This window comes from Stenella coeruleoalba (assembly GCF_951394435.1).
Source record: "Stenella coeruleoalba genome assembly, chromosome: 9".
In the NCBI taxonomy this organism is placed as follows: domain Eukaryota; kingdom Metazoa; phylum Chordata; class Mammalia; order Artiodactyla; family Delphinidae; genus Stenella; species Stenella coeruleoalba.
In genome coordinates this window covers 94,442,694-94,469,861 of record NC_137155.1, presented here as the reverse complement: position 1 = coordinate 94,469,861, position 27,168 = coordinate 94,442,694, and the positions used below count along the sequence as shown (strand labels likewise).

The 27,168-nt window shown below is 39.4% G+C and overlaps 1 protein-coding gene across 2 annotated transcripts in view; it reads left to right on the top strand.

Moving 5' to 3' along the window:
- The window catches only part of TPK1 (thiamin pyrophosphokinase 1), a 333,066-nt gene that overhangs the window by 209,518 nt on the left and 96,380 nt on the right, over positions 1-27,168 (top strand). For both annotated transcript variants that reach the window (XM_079932024.1, XM_079932025.1), the window contains one exon: positions 22,430-22,541. In XM_079932024.1, the coding sequence (XP_079788150.1) occupies positions 22,430-22,541 (112 nt within the window). The remainder of the gene's footprint in view (positions 1-22,429; positions 22,542-27,168) is intronic.

The following is a 27,168-nucleotide window of genomic DNA, read 5'->3' as shown; positions in this document are numbered from 1 at the left end:
CCTTTTCCTACTCCCTCCATTGAGGCTATTCCATATGTTTGTAATATAGTTAGGTTCTATTGTCACATTCTGCATTTTGTCCCAGAATCCCCTGATCCTCCTAAATGATTTTTTCAATTTGTGTATGATAAAGTTCATTCTTAGTGTTGTGAAGTTCTACAGGTCTTGACAAACCCATACTGTCATGTACCCACCTTTACAATACCATGCATGCAGTACAGTACAGTACACCTCTGCCACCCTAACAATCCCCTGAGCTTCACCTATTCATCACACTCCCCACCTTCTCCTGGACCCCAGGAACCAGTCATCTTTGTACTGTCTCTACAGTTTTCCCTCTTCCTGGGTGGCATATAATTGGAATCATACAATATGTAATCTTTTTAGACTGGCTTGTTTTGCTTAGCAATGTGCTTTTAAGCTTCCTCCACCTTTTTTCTTACCTTTTTTACTCAGCATTATGTTTTTAAGATCTATCTGTGTTGCTGTGTATACATCGATTCTTTTCCTTTGCATAGCACGAAGTGTTGTATATCTAGTATATTTGCCAATCCACTCTGAGTGCTGGACACCAAATTGCTTCTAAACCCTGCATCTCCCTGCACCCCTACCAAGCTACATCACCACAAATAATTTTGCAATGCACAGCCTCACATATATTCCCTTACAGAACTGTGTGAGCTTTTCTTTGACATGTATATATAGAGAGAGAGCTTGGAAAAGAATTACAAGATCATAGCGTATTTGTTTATCCTATTTAACTATTGCCTGATTGCTCTCTAGAACAGTTTTATCAAACCAGCAGTGTGGGGGGGAGTTGTGTGTGTGTGTGTGTGTGTGTGTGTGTGTGTGTGTGTGTGTGTGCTTTAAAAATCATCCCCATATCCCCACCAATATTTCACATTATCCAAATCTGGATATAAAGTATATAGGAATCAAGTGATATCTCGTCATGTTCATTTGTATTTCTATAATTACTAACAAGTTGGAGCATCTCTTCATATACTTGCTTGCTTTACTCATTTTTCTGTTGGGGATACTGTCAAATTTTTATTGCTGATTTGCAAGTATTCCTTTTATATTTTAAAGATAAATCCTCTGTCAGCTTTGAACATTACAATACATCTTTTCTCATTACATCATGTGTCTACTAGCTTTGTTCATGATGTCCTTTATTGAATAGAATAATCAGTTTAGTTTTTGGCTTGGTCGATAGTGGTACCAATTACTGACATGCTGGAAACAAGGAGAGGAATAGGATAGACTGAAAACTAGGGGTAGGAATAGGAGTTAGCCTTGGTTGCCTTAAGTTAGAGATGCTCATTGAACCTTCAAGTAGGAATCTTGAATAGGCAGTTGGATATTTGAGTCTGGAATAAACATGAGATTTTGTTAATCTTAATATTCTAAATTGTTTTTATTGTTCCTTGAAGATATTCTTTTCTTTTTTCATTTACATTTTAAAACTTAGAGCTCTGTTGTTTAAAGTTACTAAGAAAATTTTTATTTAAGAAATTGGAAAATTGGAATTGAAGGTACTTTAAATTGTATCATAGTGGGGTTTTTTTGGCTACATATGTAACTTTGATCATAATTTCATTTTTTTCTTATCCAACATACTGAATCTTTGCAGAGTCATGGTTACCCAAGGAAATGTGCAGTTCTAACTTGTTTCAAGGACTCTGAACATATTTCATAGAACATTTACTATACACCTTATAAATGATAATATTTCTCCATTTCACATTTAGATTCTAAAAAATAACTCAGGGTTGACTCATGTTTAAATTGAATGTGAAAATAGATAGTTTTGATGTAAATCTATATGTTCATGGGATTCAGTTATCAAGTATTGAATATTATAGTTTCAGGACCATCTTCCATAAAAAGGAAATACCCATGGGTGCGCAAATGTGAATCTTTTATTTTTTTTAACATCTTTATTAGAGTATAATTGCTTTACAGTGTGTGTTAGTTTCTGCTGTATAACTGTGAATCAGCTATATACATATATCCCCATATCCCCTCCCTCTTGTGTCTCCCTCCCACTCTCCCTATCCCACCCCTCTAGGTGGTCACAGAGCACCAAGCAGCTCTAGGTTGTCACAGAGCACCAAGCAGATATCCTCAGGTGATGCAGCTGCGTCCCACTAGCTACATATTTTACATTTGGAAGTGTATATATGTCAAGCTACTCTCTCACTTCGTACCAGCTTACCCTTCCCCCTCACCTTCTCCTCAAGTCCATTCTCTATGTCTGTATCTTTATTCCTGTCCTGCACTCAGGTTCTTCAGAACCATTTTTTCTGTTTTTTTAAGATGCCATATATATGTGTTAGCATACGGTATTTGTTTTTCTCTTTCTGACTTACTTCACTCTGTATGACAGACTCTAGGTCCATCCACCTCACTACAAATAACTCAATTTCATTTCTTTTTATGGCTGAGTAATATTACATTGTATATATGTGCCACATCTTCTTTATCCATTCATCTGTCGATGGACACTTAGGTTGCTTCCATGTCCTGGCTGTTGTAAATAGTGCTGCAGTGAACATTGTGGTTCATGACTCTTTTTTTTTTTTTTTTTTGTGGTATGCGGGACTCTCACTGTTGTGGCCTATCCCATTGCGGAGCACAGGCTCCGGACACACAGGCTCAGCGGCCATGGCTCACGGGCCCAGCCGCTCCGCGGCATGTGGGATCTTCCCAGACTGGGGCACGAACCCGTGTCCCCTGCATCGGCAGGCGGACTCTCAACCACTGCACCACCAGGGAAGCCCCATGACTCTTTCTGAATTATGGTTTTCTCAGGGTATATGCCCAATAGTGGGATTGCTGGGTCGTATGGTAGTTCTATTTTTAGTTTTTTAAGGAACCTTCATACTGTTCTCCATAGTGGCTGTATCAATTTACATTCCCACCAACAGTGCAATAGGGTTCACTTTTCTCCGCACCCTCTCCAGCATGTATTGTTTGTAGATTTTTTGATGATGGTCTTTCTGACTGGTGTGAGATGATACCTCATTGTAGTTTTGATTTGCATTTCTCTGATGATTAGTGATGTTGAGCATCCTTTCATGTGTTTGTTGCCAATCTGTATATCTTCTTTGGAGAAATGTCTACTTAGGTCTTCTGCCCATTTTTGGATAGGGATGTTTGTTTTTTTGATATTGAGCTGCATGAGCTGCTTGTATATTTTGGAGATTAATCCTTTGTCAGTTGCTTCGTTTGCAAATATTTTCTCCCATTCTGAGGGTTGTCTTTCCATCTTGTTTATGGTTTCCTTTGCTGTGCAAAAGCTTTTAAGTTTCATTAGATCCCATTTGTTTATTTTTGTTTTTATTTCCATTTCTCTAGGAGGTGGGTCAAAAAGGACTTACTGTGATATATGTCAGAGTGTTCTTCCTGTGTTTTCCTCTGAGGGTTTTATAGTGTCTGGCCTTACATTTTGGTCTTTAATCCAGTTTGAGTTTATTTTTCTGTATGTGTTAGGAATTGTTCTAATTTCATTCTTTTACATGTAACTGTCCAGTTTTCCCAGCACCACTTATTAAAGAGGCTGTCTTTTCTCCATTGTATATTCTTGCTTCCTTTATCAAAAATAAGGTGACCATAGGTGCGTGGGTTTATCTCTGGGCTTTCTATCCTGTTCCATTGATCTATATTTCTGTTTTTTGTGCCAGTACCATATTCTCTTGATTACTGTAGCTTTGTAGTATAGTCTGAAGTCAGGGAGCCTGATTCCTCCAGCTCCATTTTCCATTCTCAAGATTGCTTTGGCTATTTGGGGTCACTTGTGTTTCCATACAAATTGTGAAATTTTTTGTTCTAGTTCTGTGAAAAATGCCATTGGTAGTTTGATAGGGATTGCATTGAATCTGTAGATTGCATTGGGTAGTATAGGCATTTTCATAATGTTGATTCTGCCAATCCAGGAACATGGTCTATCTCTCCATCTGTTTGTATCATCTTTAATTTCTTTCATCAGTGTCTTATAGTTTTCTGCATACAGGTCTTTTGTCTCCTAAGGTAGGTTTATTCCTCGGTATTTTATTCTTTTTGTTGCAGTGGTGAATGGGAGTGTTTCCTTAATTTCACTTTCAGATTTTTCATCATTATAGGAATGCAAGAGATTTCTGTGCATTAATTTTGTATCCTGCTACTTTACCAAATTCATTGATTAGCTCTAGTAGTTTTCTGGTAGCATCTTTAGGATTCTCCTTGTATATTATCATGTCATCTGCAAACTGTCAGCTTTACTTATTCTTTCCCGATTTGGATTCCTTTTATTTCTTTTTCTTCTCTGATTGCTGTGGCTAAAACTTCCAAAACAATGTTGAATAATAGTGGTGAGAGTGAGAAACCTTATCTTGTTCCTGATCTTAGTGGAAATTGCTTCAGTTTTTCAACATTGAGGACGATGTTGGCTGTGTGTTTGTCATATATGGCCTTTATTATATTGAGGTAAGTTCCCTCTATGCCTACTTTCTGGAGGGTTTTTATTATAAATGGGTGTTGAATTTTGTCAAAAGCTTTTTCTGCATCTATTGAGATGATCATATGGTTTTTCTCCTTCAATTTGTTAATATGGTGTATCACATTGATTGATTTGCATATATTGAAGAATCCTTGCATTCCTGGGATAAACCCCACTTGATCATGGTGTATGATCCTTTTAATGTGCTGTTGGATTCTTTTTGGTAGTATTTTGTTGAGGATTTTTGCATCTATGTTCATCAGCGATATTGGCCTGTAGTTTTCTTTCTTTGTGACATCTTTGTCTGGTTTTGGTATCAGGGTGATGGTGGCCTCATAGAATGAGTTTGGGAGTGTTCCTCCCTCTGCTATATTTTGGAAGAGTTTGAGAAGGATCAGATCCATGTTTTTATATCTTAAAATATATTCATAGTTGGCTTTTATAATTTAGGAAGAAAGGATAGTATCTTAGCTATTTAAGTTTATAGAGGTGATATTTCTTCCAACAAGGGATGTGACCATCCTTATGAAGACAAAACAAAGAAAATCTTTCTTTAAGTACAGAAAAAAAAGTTCATGTATTGCCATGCTGGGCACTCATATAAATGCCTGGTGGTGCTTTCAAGCATCATTCATCAGGCTTACATTTTAGAGGGAAAAAAACCTCACTATCCACTCCATATTCATTTAAGTTTTAAGTGCTTAGAAGACTTACCATAACGTCGACTTTAGCCCTGAAGTGGTAAATCTTTTTTTTTAATTTCTTTTAAATTTTATTTATTTGTTTGTTTGTTTGTTTATTTATTTATTTATGGCCGTGTTGGGTCTCCGTTGCTGCGCGCAGGCTTTCTTTAGTTTCGGCGAGCAGGCTTTTCATTGTGGTGGCTTCAGTAGTTGTGGCACGTGTGCTCAGTAGTTGTGGCTCGAGGGCTCTAGAGCACAGGCTCAGTAGTTGTGGCACACGGGCTTAGTTGCTCCACGGCATGTGGGATCTTCCCAGACCAGGGCTCGAACCCCTGAACCCCTGCATAGGCAGGTGGATTCTTAACCAGTGCACCACCTGGGAAGCCCAGAAATGTTAAATCTTGACATGTATCAATTTTAGCAGTTTGTCCCGGCACTGCTAGAACTCTGAGCACCCAGATGTCCAGAGCTTTACGTCTGTTTTGCCATAGTTCTTTCACACTTTTCACCCATCACTACTAACTTTGTAGTGTTGTTAGCTTTTACATCACCCCTTATTTTAAAACTGGACTAATCTAAAAGTGTCCTATTCGGTGAGAAACACCAGACAACGTATCAGACATGGTGTGCTTTCTTAACGCATCTAATCACAAAGGGCAGGTGAGGAGACCTTCATCATATTCAAGTGGGCCTGCAGAATGAGATTTCTCTGGGGTCATAAGTATTGTATTTACCTTAATTTTGTGCTCTCTACACTGCCTTCTGTGATATCATGCGGGCTTCTCATATAGCAGAATTATCCTGATTATTAAAAATTTATTCTATTTGAGTATATAAGTAGGTTAGGAGAGAAAGGACTGGGAAGTTTTTGTTTTATTGTTTGTTCGTTTTTTGCGGCACGCGGGCCTCTCACTGTTGTGGCCTCTCCCGTTGCGGAGCACAGGCTCCGGACGCGCAGGCTCAGCGGCCATGGCTCACGGGCCCAGCCGCTCCGCGGCATGTGGGATCTTCCCGGACCGGGGCACGAACCCGTGTCCCCTGCATCGGCAGGCGGACTCTCAACCACTGCGCCACCAGGGAAGCCCTGGGAGGTTTTAAAAAAATATTTATTCTTCAGTATCTAAGAAGTAGCAGGTATAAAAGTGTTACTTATGTTAGTAATATTTAAAAATTCATTGAGAATTAAAAATTGCCATAAGATGACATTTTTCCAATAGCTTCTTATACCAGATTCGGTGTTCAAATTAGAGTCAGAAGATAAGGGTTCAGATTTTGACTGCTGCTAGGATAACCTGTCCAAACAGAGCATCGCTGTGAATTTATAGCAGTGCTAGGATGTAAAAGAAAGCAGTAAAATTATGGCATTTTTTAAGACATGTAATGATTGGGTTTTGGGGCTTTTCTTTCATGCAGTAGGCTCTCTACCCACTTATTTGGTTTGTGTTTTCACAGCAGCCTTGAGATATAGGGAAAGTGACATAAGACTGCTGTGTAGACTGGCCTTAGCATGGGGATTGGGGCTGAACAGGGGTAGTGTAGACAGTGGCGAAGTTAGATGAATGTATTTCATAGAAAAGCACTGTGTGGTTGTTGTCACCTGTCTTCTGTCTTCTCCATTAGCTTATCTGACAAAATCAGAGAATAATTAAAGATGAACAGCAGAACCCCTTTCGTCACACAAATGCAAAATTCACACATTAAACCTACCTCGGTCATTTTTTCATTCGCCATGATAAAGTAATGAGAAAGGAATAGGTAAGATTTATTAAAAGCTATGTGCCATGCACTCAGATCTGAGCATTTTATGTGTACTACTTAATTTCACCTTGGCAACAACTCTCTGATGTCAGATAATATCATTACCTCAGTTTTGCAGATGAGGAAATTGAGATGTAGAGAGATTAATAAAATTGTCCAAAGTCACAGGGCCAGTAAGTGGCAGGACAGCTATCGATTCCAGGTAGTCAGACCCCAGAGTCCCTGCTGATTCTCACCACAGTAGAATCTCTGTGAGTTGCCAACTCCCTTAGCACTGTTGTTGCCAACACAATGCTAAGTACAAGCTAAAATAGAGCGACTGGGATTGAATGCCAGTCTTCTCTTACAAAACAGTCATCTGGGGCTTCCCTGGTGGCGCAGTGGTTGAGATTCCGCCTGCGATGCAGGGGACACAGGTTCATGCCCCGGTCCAGGAAGATCCCACATGCTGCAGAGCGGCTGGGCCCGTGAGCCGTGGCCGCTGAGCCTGCGCATCCGGAGGCTGTGCTCCGCAACGGGAGAGGCCACAACAGTGAGAGGCCCACGTACCGCAAAAAAAAAAATCAGTAAAGAAGACAGTCATCTGAATGGCCCTTAATTGGATCATATTAATTTTTATTAACATAAACTACTAAATGGAAAGGCAACAATTATTTTCATTGATACGTAGAAAGAGATAACTCTTCGATTGAAAACCATGCCTGCTGATTGAATATCCTGAGTTTTCAACTATTTTTCACATGGCATGGTGTTTTTCTTTTTTTTTTTGGACCCTTCACCAGGTATATCAATATATCGTAGAAGAAATGGACAGCTACCATGACTGAGATGTTAAATGCCAAATATTTTAAAAATAATGTTACTAATTAGTAGAATAAAGGCCTCCCACAGCCTGGTTCCTAAGGTTCCCTGCAACAAAAAATTACTGACATCCTATAGAAAAAAGTTCAAAATATTTTGTCCTGCCTGTTTTTGTTGTTATATATCTCCCTTTAATTTTACTCATTTTTCTAAGTAGCTAGTTGCATGTGTGTGTATGTGTGTGTGTGTGTGTGTGTGTGTGTATACACACACACACACACATATACATATATATATACACACACTTATTTCACTTGTCATTGGCCTCTATTATAGTATGCCAAAATCACACATTTTGCACATTTTAAGTACAGAATGACAAAGTCATGACAGGATTAATCATGATAGACAGTCACTAAGTCCATGATAGTATTGAATTTGTATTTGGAGAATGAAAGAGGAGAGGATATAAAAATGACAGTGACATTCAAGAGCAGGACCTTTACTTTTTATAATACCAAACAAAGACTGTTTTCTTACAGATGACTTCAGAAATTAAACCCTAAACACATCCTTGGTGCACTGTTTTTCCTAAGTGTCCACGTTCTACAATGAAAATGCAGTGCTTTTCTTGTCCGAGTCTAGAGGAAAAAAAGTGCTATCAGTTATTTAGGATCTGATTTATGCCTTAAGAGATTGGCTGCCACTCTCTGCGATTTCAGGGAAGCTGGGTATCAAGGAGCAATTTTCAAAGAATTGAAAGCTGGTACAGAGTTATGAATAAATTCTCAGAAGCTTTGACCTTCCTGTCAAATGACAGGACTATAAATATGTTGGTAATTCTGCTTTGTTGTGAGTACCTGTTCTTTTCCATCATTGTGGAGTTTCTAGGATACCATAAATTGGTTCCAGCAGAACTAAAACGAAATTTTTTATTGTATAAAAAAAAATTAGAAGAGGAGAAGATATAAGGTAGAGAACACAGGGAGCAGCTCTTGGTTGTTGCTCCTGAAATATGTCTAGAATTAGAGGATCCAGTTTTGGAAACTTTATAGTATCCAAGTTAAAAATAACTATTTGGTCACATTTTATCATTTATTTACATGAAATTAAATAAGTGACTTTTGGATAGGAATTGAGGTAGTTAATGCACAATATTTTTAACGGTTTCCCTCCCCTTATGCCAAAATCATCATGAAATATGGCTCATTCTTGCTTTAATATAGTCTTTTAAAATAACTACATACAGTATATAATTACATACAGAATTTAGATATGTGTAGCGTGGTTAAGCATAAGATGCTGTGTTTTCATGACTTTGTTATGTATCTTAATTCCATTAAGATGCAATTTATTGATTGTCGTAGAATCTTTTTCCTCTGACTTCACCCTTACCTTTCCCAAGCTGACAATTCAGGAAAGAATAGAGATGAGGGAAAAATTGGTCCAGATAACCCACAGAGAAGGGGGCAAAGAAAAGCTGGTTGTTTTCCTTTAGAAACAAAGAAAAACCTTTTCATACTTCCACTTTTTAAGAGGGTTCCATGTATTCTTTTGAACAAAAGTGAATATATACATACATATATATGTATGCACACACAAACATATACACCTGTTGTCTGTTTTAGGGACACTTAAAGAAGCAGAAAGGGCACAAGAAATGAGGAAGAAAAGCAGTGGGGGTAGAAAGGTACAGCAATGCAGACAAAGGCATCTAGAAAGAGACGGAGATGTTAGTCACCTATGGCTGTGTAACAAGTCACCACAAAACTTGGTGTCATAAAACAACAATAAACATTTATTATGTCTCAGAATTTCTCTGCAGATCCAGAATTTGGACTTTTCTGGATGCTTCAAGCTTGGGGTGTCATGAAGTTCAGTTGTCCCAGCATCCGTCATATGGCTCATGGGTGGTGACGGCGGCCCTGGTGGGGGGCAGGGAGCAGCTCCATTCCTCTCTGTAAGGGCTGACTGGCACACATAGGTTAGTCCTATTCAGTGTGGGGAGTCACTGGGCGAGGACCTAAATTCCAGGAGGCAAGGTTCATTGGGCGCCATCTCGGAGCCTGACCACCACAGAGAAATACGGTAAAAGAGCATTAGACTCACGTGAGCACATATACTTGTAGGAAGATGAGAGGGTGAAAGACTAGGTGGTTCAGTGGTGAGGTGAACGCGACCATGATCATCCTGCAACACACTTGGTTTGTGACGAACATAGACTGCTGTCGTATCAGTTGTTACTCCAAACCCAATGCGTCACATCTAGTTGCTTAATTGTGGCTCCATGATAATGGTCTCCTTTACAGCACAGAGCTGTGAAGCTAAGCTGCATTGAAGCATGGTCTTTCTCTCAGAAGTCTCACCATAATTTTACCTCAAGACATCAAAAACTACCCCTCCCCAAATCAGTACTTTTACTTTTCTGATGTTAAAGACTCTTAACTTCATATGTAAGAGGTACCAATATAAGACTGCTGTGGCCATTAAGACTGTGATCTGTGTAACTTGAAAGGTGTATTTATTTCAACATAGTGCCAATACATAGTGCATAGCATATCATGGGGTACTTTTCAGATTGCTTTCAGGAGACAAAATTATCCTAACGTTCTTGACATGAAAAATGAGAGACAGGTAAATGGTCTAAAATTAAAAGTAATACATTGCATGAAAATAAGCCAGCTTGAAGTTCAGAGAATAAAGAAAAGCTTGCCAAAAAAAAAAAAAAAAGTAAGGCATTGTTTTGTTGCCCATTGAAGTCCTTTTGTATGATAAAAATAATAGGGAATGTTTAGAGCATTTACTCTGTGGCAGGCACTACTCTAAGTACCTCACATATCAAGTCATTTAATCCTCACAACAGTCCTTTCATTCTGGTTTGATAGATGAGGAAAGCGAAACACAAACATGGTGAAAAGATTCAAATCCAGAAGTCTTTCTTTAGCCCTTGTGCCTTTAACCACAGCACGGTACGTAGAACAGACTACCCCAGGCTGGCTCAGAACGAGGATTCGTTAATAATGACAGCATTCCCCTCAGACTCACTCCATGGACAGAATCTGAAGCCTAGCCAGAGTCCCCAGGGGCCAGAAGGGGGAAATGGAAAGCTTTCAGAAAGCTAGGAGTATTTCTCTTGAGAGGGTACAGTCAGTATGGAGATGGGTATGTCTGACTTAACTCTTTTTTTTTTAATTAGGGTATTTTAGGTTGTTTTACAATGTTGTGTTAGTTTCTACTGTACAGGGGAGTGAAGCAGAGTTCCCTGTGCTTATACAGCAGGTTCTCATTAGTTATCTATTTATACATATTAGTTAGTGTCTATATGTCAATCCCAATCTCCCAATTCACCCCCCGCTTTCTCCCCTTGGTGTCCATACATTTGTTCTCTACGTCTGTGTCTCTATTTCTGCTTTGCGAACCGGTTCATCTGTACCATTTTTCCAGATCCCACATATATGCGTTAATATACAATATTTGTTTTTCTCTTTCTGACCTACTTCACGGTATGACAGTCTCTTTGGCAGCTGAGTTGACTCTGGTGAGACAAGGGGAGATCTTGTCATGGTGACTTGGATAAGGTAGTAGTGAAAGAAATTGTGAGAATTGATAGGGATCTGGATATATTTAGAAGATAGAGTAAATGGGATTTCCTCAGGGGTATGAAAAAAGAAAAAAAAGAAACTTTCCACCTGAGTAGCTGGAAGGACATCGTAGATATCCACTCAGATCAAAAGCTGTGTATGGGGCGGGTTTGAGATAAAAGATGAGGATGTATCAAATAGGCAGTTGTATGTTCAGGACCGGAGTTAGAGAGGGAAGTCTAGACTAGAGATACAAATTTGAATTTGCCAAGATCTGCATGACTGAGCTCACAAAGGACATAAATATGGGTCGATTAGAGAGGAGGATCTAGCCGAGACCAAGGGACTGAGCCCTGAGGCAGTTCAGGTTTAGGATTTGGAGTGACGAGGGGGAGCCAGCAAAGGAAATTGTGGGTGAAGAGGAAAACCAGGAGATTGTGGTGTTCTGGAAGCAAAGCAAAGACAGTATATCAAGGAGGTGTGAGTAATAACCCATTGCAGATTCTACTGATAGGTCAAGCCAGATGGGGACTAATAATTGACCACTGGGTTTAGCAGTTTGGAGGTCATGGGTTGTCTTGGTGAAAGCTGATTTGGAAAAGAGGTTAATTAAGCAAAGGCTTAATTGGAATGAATGTAAGAGAATTGGAACAGTGAATTTAGACAACCCTGTCTAGGAGTTTTAACGTAAGGAGGAACAAAGAAATGGTTAGCAAGGTGGTAGTTGGCACATGAATTGGAGGTTGAAAGTAGTTACATGGCACAGCTAAGCTTAGTGCCCCCCTTTCGATAAATATTTGTTGTATTCCAACTGTGTGTCCAAGATGGTTCAGTGTTTTATAGACACAAAAAGTAATGAGCTGTAGTTTTTCTCCTTGAGGGCATGCAAGTAGCCCGGGCTGTGTGTTCATGGAGGGCTTTGGAGAAGAAGTGCTTTCACCAAAGAGGTGACACTGCTTCTAATTCATATTTTATAGGATCTGGGGGAGAAGCAAAACTGTCCTATCTGTTCCTGACTAAAAGTACTCAAATCTTTAAAAAAAAGAAAAAACTTTTTTGTGTTAATTTTCTTTATCTTAGCCCACTCATTGATTTTGCTTTAACCATTCTTTGTGAACTTCTTAAAGACCCAATAAGTGCACTTTTGGGGAAAAAAAAAAGTGTGTTTTGAAAACAGGAATGAGTGTTGCACACATCCTTGTCAGCACCCTCCTTATAGACAGTCATTAGCAGAGGACAATTAAAGGAATGAGGACATGTAAGTAGACTGAGAAACGTTGAAGAGAGGTAGCTGAGGTCAAGGAACATAGTTGTTCATTTACTTAATTCACTTACTGCACAAGTATTTATTATTTAGGATAAACTTCGGACAAGATCATGCCAAAGCTTAACTTGCTGATTGAGTATAGGGAACAGAAAGCAAGAATGGGAATAAAAGCAAAGGAATGAAATGGTCTGAGTGGCCTTTGAAGATAGAAGCCTGGAAAAACATGATGATATAGTAAAATGAAGTAGATGTTAAAATCACAGCATGCTTGGGTTTAGATCCCACGTCTGCTAGTTACTAGTTGAGTGGTCTTGAGCAACTTAATGACTGTACTGAGTCCACAGTCTCTATTTCAGTAGTAACTCTACCACTCCAGGTTGTTATGAGAATTATGGCGCCCAGAAGAATATTAGGTCAGAGCAGATACTCAAAAATTGTTACCTTACTTCTCTCTCTTTTTCTTTAACTGGAACTTTTTCAATTATTTCTTCCAGAATATAAAGTTTGATAGTTGAACTGGGGTTTGAAATAATTAAATGCATGCAGAGTTGTCTTTTTCTTTCCCCGTCTTCAGGAGCACTAACAATACCCCATGAGCACTGTGAGCATAAGTGGAAAACAAAACAAAACAGAAGTAGACACATAGCTCAGTTAAACATGCTGAACATCGGCCATACTGCATCTCAGCAAGCAGACATGCTTCCTGGAGTGTGTTTGAATAGGATAATGAATAGGATCACCCAGTACATCTACCCACTGTCATACCACCTCACAGTTACCCTTCACTCCCCTACCAGTCTTAATGACTTGCAGCCTCTGCTATAGCAGAAAGAAGTATGGGGGCGGGGAGGGGTGATGAATCTGACAAAAGGGAGGGGTCCAGTGGAGGAGAATGTACAGTACTTGGAGTAATTGTGGGAAGCTGTCTGTCTGTCGTAGGAGACCCTGCATAAAGCTCTTTTATAGAAGGAGAGTCGAAGTAGCTAAGGATACAAGGAGGACAGTTGAAATACATCTTGCAGTGCCGGCATTCCCATCAACTCTTTACCAACTATGAGAACATTTGAGAAACAAGTTCAGTGGCTTTAGAGTCTGAACTGAATTTTATTTAAACTATTTGCTTGCATTGAAGAAAGAGAATCTTGGGTTACCTTAGTACTAGGCTCAGTTCAAATCGAGAATTCCAGAAATTAACTTGAAGCATTACATTTTGGATATGGTGAGCAGATATGAGACCTTAGAAGGAGTTCTTTGGAGTTTTCTAAAATTGGTGAACAGAGTTGGGGAGCTGTGCTCCTATAAAGAAGGACTATTTCAGAATAGGGGAGCATTTTTAAAAAGTAGTTTACTAAAAACTAGAGCTTCTGTATAGCAAATGGAGATATGATTCTTGTCTTTAAAATATCTTAATGTCTTATGAAGGTTAAACATAAAAATGTTTACATAAATTTTTTTCTCTTTCTCCTTTCCCACTATATTTCATATTAGTCTTATGAGGTCTAATCACTTTTTTTTTCTTTAAAAATTACTGGGCCAAAGTGACTAGGGTTTTATAAAATAAAAAGCAGAGAAGAGTGGAAAGAAAACTTGTGTTCAAGTTAAACTTGGAAGACTTGATAGAGGGAGAGGGGTAAGTAAATCAACATTTATAATAGGAATGTTTGAAGCCCTGTTCGTGGCACCTTATACATGTTCTCATTTAGTCCTCAGAATAACCCAGTGAGGTAGTACTGTCATGCCCATTTTACATATAAACATAAAATGTGTGCTCTGTATACGCCTTGAAGTATATTTTGAATACTGTTGACGGGGTATTCATAATTGTTGGTTGTGTGTGGTTTATCGTAGTGTCCAATTAAGCAGACCTTATCCACACAGAGAATTCTGTCTTGGTGCCTATATGGAGACCTTTCAGTTCAACTGGGCCCTCTCTCATCTACTTTAATTTTGACAAAGATTTTTCTAAGCATATTGACACCTTTTTATTGATACTTTTTCCTTTTGTTCTAAACCATTAGTCAGATATTTGTTAGACACTTAGTATGTTCTTCCCCCTGTGCTATAAATCTGACAGAAGTGAAAGGCCAGGGTTTTGCCTTCAAAGAAATTTTATTCTTTTTAAGGATATAACATGCACCCATTTGAGAGGTCCAGGACAGTAACAAAATGCTCTATTTTGTGGTGTAAATAAAGACTGTAGCTGTTAGAAGCAAGTGTGATCTATGTTAACTGGAATAACAGAGGGAGCTTTGAAAAGAAGGTAGTTTGACCTTTGCTTTGAAGCTGCTCTTGGTTAAGGATGGAGAAATAGCCTAAGAATAGACAGGGATTGTGGGCCTCCTGATCACACCGTACATTAAGTAGAGTAACATTTATCTGAAGTTATTTGAAAACTCTGTGATCACTCTTTGACTCAAAATCTATCTTTCGTGTAACCTGTCCTGTCTCCACCGTTAGAAATGCTTGCTTCTGGGGTAAGTATTGTCTTTAGAAGGCATCGTTTAAAATGTCCATATGTTTTGGAGGAGCAAAGAGTGGGTTTCTGACAATTTAGTGTGAGGGCACTCACCAGATGATTTTCTCTGACTGGAATAAAAGGAAGGCTTAGAGATAGGATAGGATACATTGTAAGAAAATCATCAATACCGAGGTGCTAGGGTAGAAAGGATAAACATCGATTGCATCTGTTTTAATTGGAAATAGTTTAGTGTTGGGAGTTAAGGAGGAAATTAGCCAATCATACTATTTTACCGTCGCTAATAATAGTGGGTATTTCTTAAATATCTTTGACTTTTAAATAAACTAGCTTAACAGGCATTCAGAAGGTTTTCTTTTAGATATACATGCACCCAGTATTGTCATTAACCGTTTAATCGAAAAATAAGCCTACCTTTTGTCAATATACACACGATTTCAGCCTCAGGTGACTAAATAATTTCCAAAACAAAAGTAAGATGGAGGTTATTAATTTCAAAACATATCACTGAAATGTTCTGGCTGTGGAAATATTCAACCAAAAATCATAGTTTCAGCTGCTGTGTGCAGAATCTCTATTCCAAATCAGTACTTTCCTAGGTGGATTTCATGAAATGCAAATTCCACAGGTAATTGTGAGGTGTTATTTTAAGGGGCAGGAGGAGGACCTGTAGTTAAGTAAGTTTGGGAAACACTCGCTCAGGTAAACAGAGTTTTTTGCTTCAAGACTACCTAGAGGGACTTCCTTGGTGGCGCACTGGTTAAGAATCCGCCTGCCAATGCAGGGGACATGAGTTCGATTCCCTGGTCCGGGAAGATCCCACATGCCACAGAGCAACTAAGACCATGCGCCACAACTACTGAGCCTGCGCTCTAGAGCCCGCGAGCCACAACTACTGAGCCTGTGTGTCTAGAGCCCGTGTTCTGCAACAAGAGAAGCCACCGCGATGAAAAGACTGCACATCACAACGAAGAGTAGCCCCCGCTCGATGCAACTAGAGAAAGCCTGCACGCAGCAACGAAGACCCAATTTAACCCAAAATCAATAAGTAAATTAAAAAAAAAAGAAAAAGACTACCTAGAACACCTAGGATGCAGGTGTGTGTTGTGACTTCCAAGGGGGGAATCCAAGAAGCTATTGTTCTAATCTTAACCAGACCCCACGAGTAGTGTTCTGTGGGATACACTTTGGAAAATGTGGTTCTGACATGATTGGAAACTCTAAAAGCTCTCTATAGATAAGGAATTAACGCTTTTTCAAAAGGAAATGCAATCAATCAATCAATGATAAATATATATTAAACCAACACGCTTGAGTTCTGAATTCTACGTTTGTGGAGCAGAATAAAAGTCAATATACGCGTCCTCTAGCTCTGAGATTTTACAACTATAAATTCACTGAAAAGACCATTTCTCTTGTTACTACTTTCAGTCATGTGCTTAGTCGCAGTATGAAATGTACCAGCACAAAAGTCTATCTTTGTGTGGGAGAGGTACCCTCTTCTCCTAGTAAATATAAGCTAGATCCTTCCGTTGACTTCTTCCACTGTTCTTTCCAGGGGGCTATTTAAATTCCCGTGGTGTTAGCTGATGACTTTTTAAAGTACCTGGACAAACTAACAAAAGATTAGGTAGCATAGGTTAGCCTTGTATTTAATCAGTGTACAGCAGTATTCCATTCATACTGGGTCTAACCGTTTGCCAGAAATTTTAGCTGCAATTAGCATGGGGTGTAAGTGTAGCATTAACAGCAATTTGATGAATGGTTTTCCGCTTTATAAACGAGTATCGGTATCTGCTCCTTGAATCTTCTGCACTAAGTAGAAAGGACATTTGTGGTCTTCCTGTGTTCGGTTGCTTTGTGAATGATCTTGTGAAATTTCTCTGTATTTTGTGAACGCCACACTAAGATAACTTAGCCTAAAACTTAGCATCGTTATTGGATTAAAAGATTTAGAGATGTAAACAGGATTCAGATGCCTCAATGCTTGGAATTTTTGCAGAAGCAAAATCTAGGGTGAGCTGTATCCTTTCTCTCGGTCCTGTCCTTGTCATTTTCAAAGAGGAGGTAAAATACAATCAAAGGGACAGTGATTTCTTAGCCCTTCATTAGGTGTCCACTTGTGTATGTTTTGCTCTAGCTTGGCATTACAGCCTAGGGACAGTGACTGTGATGCTGCCTGTCCTTTACATGCTCATAAGTATGACTTCCAGCGTAGGTGCCAAGCGCCATCTTTGTTGCCTTTACTGAATTACAATTTCATCCCTTATTGAGGTTGTTAATATGTTAAAAATAACCATGATTGGAAAACCAAACTGTCCATGATTTATTTTTGTTCCATCTCTACCATATAGAACTGCCTTTGACTTCGAAGAGTCATCTTAGCTCAGAACAGGTGACAGAATAGGAAGCTGTGCAGTGATTCATGAGAGTGGATGGAAGTCAATGATTAGTTCACGTGCCTGTGGTCTCCAGTAATGGCATAAATCTTTAGGGAAGTTCTTTACTGTCAGGCTGCATGCCTGCCTGTGTCAAATCCCATATAGGCTAGTGTATATTATGAATTGAGAAATCTGAGGGATGAACAAAAATTCCTTTTGTTGTCCACTGTAAACATGTCACATAGACTTGAAGATACAGGAGAAAAGCATAGTATTGCTCTCTGTTAACCATACAGAGCTAAATTTTGTATATTTATAAACACAAAGACCATTCACTTGTGGCTAAACACCTTTTTGGAATGAGAGGAAAAACTGTTCATTGTTTGATTGTAGGCAAATACCTATCTGGGACTTTTTAGGTCCCAGAATGAAAATTTTCAAAGTCTGTCGAATCTTAAAATAATGAGGAAGGCAATGAATACATAGCAAGGCTAGAAGAGAAAGCTTACCGTTGTGTCATTTAAACCAGTGGGGTTTTTCTTGTTTTTGGGGGTTTTGTTTTTTGCGGTACGCAGGCCTCTCACTGTTGTGGCCTCTCCCGTTGCGGAGCACAGGCTCCGGACGCGCAGGCTCAGCGGCCATGGCTCACGGGCCCAGCCGCTCCGCGGCACGTGGGATCTTCCCGGACCAGGGCACAAACCCATGTCCCCCACATTGGCAGGCGGACTCTCAACCACTGCACCACCAGGGAAGCCCCCCAGTGGGGTTTTTAACAGCACCCTCCCACCCCGGGATCATAAAGCTTAACATGTGTTTGTGCTGTTGCCTTGGCATTATATGATACAAATTGAAGAATCTTCCTAGGGAGTTAATATGCACGAGTTGAGAAATCATTCCTTATTTCCTTTATCATTCTTTACTGCAGTTAGCCAGAGCACCAAACATGGTAGTGTGTTCAGCTGACCACTACCAAACCATTAACAGGCCACAAACAGAGGGAGGAAAGTCTTCAATTAGAAGATAGGAATTAACCGTAACAGATTGAAAATAAGACAACCCAAGGACACATGAGTCCCCTTTGATGAGAAATGAAGAAGTCACAGGTCTCACTGTCAGAGACAGAGGCGGAGCCATCTGGTCCAGGAGTGCATCCCTGCCCTTCTTGGTCCCAGAGCCCAGAGGACTACGGGTCACCTGCAACTCCTCTGACACGCTGTGCTTTCTGATGGGGACCCTGGCGGTACAGCCCCCATCAGGCTGGGATCCGCCACTGTGAAAAATCACCATCATTCCTATCCCTTCACTGCTGAAGCCAAAGCGGTTCTAAGGAAACCAGAATGTCTGCAGTACCCTCTCTCATGAGCTCCTTGGATGAGAAAAGAGGCTTGGTCACTGCTTTCCAGAGTTGTTAAAGTGTTACGTTTGGCATCTCTGGATGATAATTTGTATTGTATTTAGCATCTGTATCTTCAGAGAGAATTATTTCTATAACGGAAGGTAGTAGGGAGAAATAAAACTCAGAATTCATGTGGCAAGCTATCAACGTAAATCAACTTAGGGAAAAGATTCTAAAGAAAGAAATAAAGGTGGCTCATATCTTAAAAAAAAAAACCTTATTTCTCTTAGGGGGAAAAAAGCAGAACAAGGGGCTTCCCTGGTGGTGCAGTGGTTGAGAGTCCGCCTGCCGATGCAGGGGACACGGGTTCGTGCCCCGGTCTGGGAAGATCCCACATGCCGCGGAGCGGCTGGGCCCGTGAGCCATGGCCGCTGAGCCTGCGTGTCCGGAGCCTGTGCTCCGCAACGGGAGAGGCCACAACAGTGAGAGAACCGCGTACCGCAAAAAAAAAAAAAAAAAGAGCGGAACAATGTTGTAAAGGCTGCTCAGAAATGGCTGCATGTTTCCCCAGGTATGGTCCCGCTCATCTGCTGGCCTAGGTTTTAAACCCACCAGCACATTGCTGTTAGTCCCACTGAAGGGATGAGAAAGTGAAAGGTCATTGAGAGACTTTTAAAAAATAACAATACTCTTTATGCTTAGAGCAGTTTTGCATTTACTGAAAATTTAGCAGATGACATGGAGGGTTCCCATATACCCCCCTCCTGCTGGCAGTTTCCCCTATTATCTTGCATTAGTGTGGTACCTTTGTTACAAATAGTGAACCAATATTGATACATTATTAAGGAAAGTCCCTAATTTACAGAGTTCACTCCTGGTGTGTGGTACATCTGTGGTTTTGACAGATGCATCATGTCACGTATTCACCATCACGGTGTCACATAGAATAGCTCTCCTGCCCTAAAACTCTCCCGTGCTCCACCCATCCCTCCACCCCACCCCGATGCCTCAAGTGATCCTCCTTGTGGCTTCTGCGGTGCGCCCTCGGCCTGCGAGCCTCTTTGCCCTCCCGTCTTTCCTCCTTCCCTGTGCTTTGCCTTCCATGCAATGGTCACAGGTTTCATGTATACAGTTGGGTGAATAACTTGTCTGTGACACTGGCTTGGAGGTTCCTGAATGAGTAATAGGGCAGGATGAAGAACAGAGCTATTTCAGATCCCATTCCTCAGTCCCGCTGCTCGTGCTTAAGCATGTTACCTGCGTTACCAATAACTCAGGACAGGAGCAATTTTTAAATCCCCCTTAAAAAAAAATCTGCAACTTTAGGCTCTATTTCCTGATTCCCGTATGATGTAAAATGATGAGAAAATAAAGACCACTGCACTTTCTTTTACTCTTTTCCTTACTTGTGCCTTCTGACAATTATACCATTACTTTTACACTGAAATATGTAGAAAATTTCTGTAATTATAATATGGTTTATATGCCTTTGCTCTAAATTACACTAAAAGAAAAACACCAAAGATCATTATTCAAGAATGAGATAAGTTTTTATTTCGCTCCTGAGTTTTTCCCATGGCTGTTTCCCAATTATTCCTCTTTCTTGAATTACTGTTTTTAGTAATTACTCATAATTACTGAATTATTAGAATATTTTCTCTATTTTTTTCCTTCAGAAGAGTCTAAGAATTTCTAAATCTTGTATCACTTCATATCTAAAGTATGTATTTGTTATTTTATTTTTATGAGATTTCAATGTTGGGTCAGTAGTACTCGTTAGTTCATAGCACATTACCATCTCTGGTCCAGGCAAGAATCCTCATTGGTTGATTGATCCATTGCTTCCCTTTTGTCCCTATATCATTTCCCATTATGCAAACATGTTAGTGTGTGTATATATGAATATACATTTTTAATATTGTTAGTAGAAAAAGTGCCTTATTGTGTTTGCATTTATTTTAATTTACATAGATAGGTTCTGTCATTTATCACGATTCTGTTTCCTACTATGTGTACTGTGTTTTCTATCCATCCACATTTCTCTGTGTGCATCTAATCCGTTGTTTGGTGTGTATCTACAAGTGTTGCTTACCTTTCTTCCAATGATTGACACCAAGTTCAAATGTATTTTAAATTTTCTTTAAAAATCTTCCTTGTGGGCTTCCCTGGTGGCACAGTGGTTGAGAGTCCGCCTGCCGATGCAGGGGACACGGGTTCGTGCCCTGGTCCAGGAAGATCCCACATGCCGCGGAGTGGCCGGGCCCGTGAGCCATGGCCGCTGAGCCTGCGCGTCCGGAGCCTGTGCTCCGCAACGGGAGAGGCCACAACAGTGAGAGACCCGTGTACCGCAAAAAAAAAAAAAAAAAATCTTCCTTGTGTTTAAATGTATTTAAGCCCTTCTAATTGGATTTGTGCCCTCTGATTGAATGTTCAAATGGAAATATATGTATATGAATTGTACAGGCAGTAAATGTCTGAATGAACTTGTGTTAAACACAAGGATTCCTATGTATAATAGTCTAGAGAATTGTTTTCCTAATAAAAGCAATCTTGACAAAAGACAAATCCTGCTTGCATGTTGAGACCTGGATACAGTAGAATAAGTTCTCAGAAACTTACAATATACAGCACAAAAGGCATAGTTGCAATAAAAGTAAAATGACTGTACAAGGAGACCTAGATACCTTAGTTTGGTAATATGTCATATATTAAATACACTTTAAAGCAATATTTTATTAAAATGAAGACTATCTTTTGGAGCTTATTCCTTCAGAGTTATTTGAATTATGAAAAATACATTTTTTACTCTATTATTGAATGCATGCATGTCTTGACATTTTCCCATAAGAACTTGAGGTATCTTTCTACAAAGACTGTATACCCTGAGGATAATGAATAGGGTAGGAATGGAAAAGCATTACTTTGTAGGAGAGGCATTTCCAAGTATTTTATTTAAAAGCAAAGCTTGTGGCCTTGATTGAGCATTACATTTAACTTTAACCTTCTTGTAAACTGAAAAATTGAAAACATGGTAGATTATATCAGTTTTCATAATCAGAATAGAAGAAGCATACTCATTTCTCAGGGCAGATACTCTATTTCCTGGTAGAGGTACGCCCCACTGAGCATCTCCTAGAGCAGCTGTGGGTACAGGAAAGAGGCTAACCATTAGTAGGGTTTACACTGAATTTTCAACGTTAGAAGCCCAGTTCTCAGATAAAAAGCAGAGATTTTACTGAGGAAGCAATGTTGTATTTACACTCAAGCAAGTGTTTGATTAAGAGCCTAGAATTCTGTATCACTTAGTGCTATATCTTTAGCACGTGGAATCTTGGAAGTGGCAGGTATAGGTAGGAATTCTGATTCTGCCCCTTGCTACCTGTGTGGTCCTGGACACATTTAATCTCTGCAAACTTCAATTTTCTGATATATATAGGTAATAATTAACAATAAACTACCTTGTAAAACTGTTGCTAGGATTAAGTCAGGTGAAAGTTCCTAGGATAATTCAGTACGTACTACATAAGTGTGTTGTTAGGATTAAGTGTGATAAACCACGTGAAGTTCCTAGGATGGTACCTGGTGCGTATGGCCAGGTCTTCAGTGAGCATTAATGGGCCTTCCTTGCCCTTCCCCATCTTAACGAGCCTTCCTTCTCTACCTCAGGGAAAGCACAAATTGCACGTCGATACCGGAATGGAAGGTGATTGGTGTGGCCTCATTCCTGTTGGACAGCCATGCAATCAGGTTACGACAACAGGCCTAAAGTGGAACGTCAGTAAGTAAAACCCTTGCACAAAGGGAGGTTTTCTTTCTTTCTTTTTTTAAAAATTTCTCTTGATAAATAATTAGAAGTGGAATTGCTAGGTCATATGGGAACTCTATGTTTAACCTTTCAAAGAACTGTCAGACTATTTTCCAAAGCAGCTGTACCAATTTTATATTCCTACCAGTGATGTATGAAGGTTCCAGTTTCTCCATATCCTCACCAACACTTGTTGTTGTTATTATTATTATTCCCATCCTAGTGAGTATGAAGTGTTATCTCATTGTGGTTTTTATCTGCTTTTTCTGATGACTAATGATGTTGAATGTATTTTCATGTGCTTATGGGCCATTCGTATATTTTCTTTGGAGTAATGTCTATTTAGATCTCTTGCATATATTTTAATTGGGTTATCTCTTTTTTTATGTTGAGTTGTAAGATTCCCTTATGTATTCTGGATAAAAGTCCTTTATCAGATATATGATTTGAAAATATTTTCTCAGAGTCTTTGGCATATCTTTTTATTTTCTGAAATTTAATTAAGTGTATTAAGTTAATCTAATTTAAATTTGATGAAGTCTAATTTTTTCTTTTATGGATCATACTTCCGGTGTCGTATTTAAGCACTCTTTGCCCAGCCTTCTTCACGATTCCGTACGCCTGAAACCTACTTTACTTTTCCAGAGAAGTAGCTATTCTTACTAAAATAGTTATTTTTATAATCAAACACCTGAGATTTTATAAGATTAACTGTTCTTACTAAATTTTAAAGTGTTCTTCAGTACTTATGAACTGTATTCAGTACTGTACCTCGGTACTAGTCATACTAAAACTGTCTGGTTTGAAAAGAACAAAAAATGAGGTGGATCTGTTCATGAAATAAATTCCAAAAGAAACTATCAGGCATTATGAAATGAATCATCCCTAGTCTCTAAGAATAACAGTAGTTTAATCAAAGGGCTTTGACTGAATGTCAAAGGGATTATTTCATGATTGACCAATACCTCTAAGGTTGTAAAAAGTAAAATACGGAACCATGTCATTCTTCTATAACATGTAAAACTTTGAGGTTCCTACAAGGAAATAAATATTTCAAGAAATAAATACACGGAAGATTAAAAGATATTTTAAAAGGCCTTTCTATGAGCCATTGCTGAAACAATTAGGAAAAGAACTAGAGATATTTTGAAGCAAATGTCTGGCAATCTCATCAGAATTTGAAAGGACGGTGAGAACAGATCTCCTCCAGTGCATAGAAATCTGTGTGACAGGCTTTGAAGCGGTTAGCTGAAACTGACATGAGCTCCCATCAGAAGCTTTATTTGAAAACATTTCCAGCCTAAAACAGTTGTTTTACTGTCTGGAGCTCCCATTCTTTCCAAGGACCCAGTCTAGACAATGGTGAGTTTCCTCCTGGATCTGGTAGTGACCTCACTTTCCAGGGCCAACGCCAAGACACGCTGGGCACTGTGCAAAGTGAACAGGAGGGTTGACCGTATAGCTTCCTTTATCTTACAGGAACAGGCAAGAGTTGGAGGATACAAGAGATTCTTCTGTGCTCGTTAGAACATCCTCAGAACCCCTGCATTCCACACCAAAATGCACATCCTAATTCTTTTTTTTTTTCTAATTGAAACTTATAAAAATGTTTTATACAATTTTTAAAGGTTATATCCATTTACAGTTATTACAGAACATTAGCTATACTCCCCGTGTTGTGCAGTACATCCCGATCGTACACCCAGTAGTTTGCACCTCCCACTCCCCTCCCCCTATATTGCCCACCCTCCACCCATAACCACTAGTTTGCTCTCTGTATCTGTGAATCTGCTTCTTCTTTGTTATATTGACTAGTTGGTTGTATTTTTTAATTCTACATGTAAGTGATATCATACAGTATCTGAGTAATAACATTTAGTCCAGGAAGGGGCCTTGGGCATGACGGAGCTTTTAATCTTCTTGTCTGTGATGATGTTTCAGTCCTGCCGAAATGCTCTACACTATTACTTACCTATATATTTACAGATTGCTTCAACTTTTGAAATAGATACTTTTTTCTCTACAACTCTGTGAAAATAAGAAATAGGAACTTCACAGGATATGAAAAGCAACAGAGTTGAGACGCAAATGTTTCATCAATGGTATGTGGTAAAAGTGCTAATGAATGGGGTCTTCTGATAGGTAATATTGCCTCATTAAAAAGCCATAAAAATAACTGAAATGACACCATGTTGGCTTGGAGAGACGTGGATAGATCTTTTTCACAGAGAGGGTCCTGCTTTACTCAGTGTCATTATGAAAGCAGAGCTCGATGTCAGTTTGTTTGTCACCCCTACAAAGTGGCAGGACAGGACTGGACCCAGAGGAGGAGAAAGGAGCTATAGTAACTTAGGAGTTGCTCACATCCTGGGTCAAGGAGCATAAGCAAGTCCTCATAAGGAAACGCATCACAATCTTCCTCAGGCGGTCCGGGGGCTGGCACTCCCCCTGTCTGCGCCCACACTAAAAGATGAGTCCACTTTCCGATACGAATCACCTGTTTCAATCTGTGGTATCTCCCATCATGGTCTGTGTTTAAAACAAGTGCCTGTGGTGGTACCACCATCCAGAAGTGTATCTTTACTAATTTTGTTGAAACTACCTCTATTATAATACTTTAATTCATAGCAATATACTGTGAACAGTCTGTGGTGTGTGTCTGGCACTAGAGTTTCTCTAGGCTGTGTACACATGGGACTAAAGCAGCTAGCTGCATCATAGGCAATGGCATCCTCATCTTTACTAGACCTGCCATGTAGCTCTGAGGGTGGAAATGCCAGTGTCCACTCATTTCAGGAGTACACAGGCGTTCCCGTGCTTCACGTACGTCCTTACCCTCTTCTTGGTACTGTCAGATTTAATCATTTTTGCCAGTCTGCTGAGTGTCAGTGATATTTCACTGTGGTCTCTGATTGCTGGTGAGGGAGAGCATCTGTTTGTAGTTAGTAGCCACGTGGATTTCCTCTTCTGTGAATTGCTACTTTCTTCTGCCCTTTTAGCCCTTGGACTGTTTCTTTCTTTCTTACTAATTCTTAGAAGCTCTTCCGACCCTAATGATCTTCCTCCTGGCTATACATTGCCTTTGCCTTTTGTTTATGCCATTTTTGTACACAGAGAGGTTATTAAGTTAAAGGTAGTCAAATTTATCAGTCTTTTTCTTTCAGATTTGTAATTTCTGTGTCATAAATCATCTTTCTATTCCCTGTGGTTGTAAAGATGTTCTCACAGTTTAGTTTTGAGGGCGATTTTTTTAGGTTTCTCCTTTCACCTGAAATTGGTTTTTGTGTATGATATGAGTTAGGGATCTAATTTTTTTTCCTTACTGATAACCAACTGCCCTAGCATCGTTTATCATCCTTTTTCCAGTGATTTGTGATATACCATAAGTTTTCATATTCATGGGTATGTTTCTTTGATCTCTAGTCTCTTCCTTTGACTTACATTCTTCTTCCTGTACTGATACCACACTGCCTTAATTAACATAGCTTTATAATAAATATTGAAATGTGTTGAGTCTACCAACCTTGTTCTTCGAAATTTTCATGGCTATTCCTGGCTTTTTTCTCTTCTTTGTAAACTTTAGCATTAGCGTGACAAGTGTCACGCATACAATTCCATCGTAATTTTTATTGGGATTACATTTAATTTACAGATTATTTTGGGGAGACCAGAACAATTGGGGAAGAGAATTCCTGCATGAAACTGAGTCCTCCCATCCATAAACATAATGTATCTCTCCATTTAATTAGAACTTTTTAATTGCTTTTGATAATTAAAAAAAATTGTCTAAAAGATTCTGTACTTCTTACATAAGATTTGTCTGTAGAAACCTTGTATTTTGTGCTGCCGTTGTAACTACACCTTTAAAAATTACAGGACTTCCCTGCTGGTCCAGTGGTTAAGACTCTGCGCTTCCAATGCAGGGGGCGTGGGTTCAATCCCTGGTCAGGGAACTAATAACATTCTGCGTGGTGCGGCCAAAAAATAAATAAAAATGATATTTTCTGAGTTCATTGGTGCTATATACACATACAAGTGACTTCAGTAGATTATATTAATATATTTCTGAATACTTTCATTGTTTCTAAAAAAGTGACTTGGGTTTTCTATAGAGCCACATTTTTGTTAGTAATCGAGTTTTCTTTCTTCTTCATCTGTAACAAATAGGATTGTGTTCAGTTATGAGTAACTGCCCTTTCCCCCTTCATGTAGCAAAGTATAGAGTTAAGTAGTTACAGGGCAAGGTTTCTATGGTTTCCTCAGCCTTTGCCTCAAAACATAAGATGTCTCTGTTGCAACTCCAGCCACTATGTTCCCCGTTCGGCATCAGGTGGGAAAAAACGGAAGAGAGGAAGTAGGGCAGCACATATTGCAGGAAAACAAGGCATCAGGGATTCCCAGCATTTCCAGAAATCCTTCCTGCATCTAATCTTTTGCCTCAGTGGCTAGAACTATCAAATACCACCCTAGCAGCAAAGGAGTCTGGGACATGAATTTTTTAATCTAAGGACATAGTCACCGCAAATAAAACCGAGGTCCTGTCAGTGAGGAAAGAAAGAATGAGTAGGAGTCTGCTCTTCTTTCAAAAAAATGCCTTTTC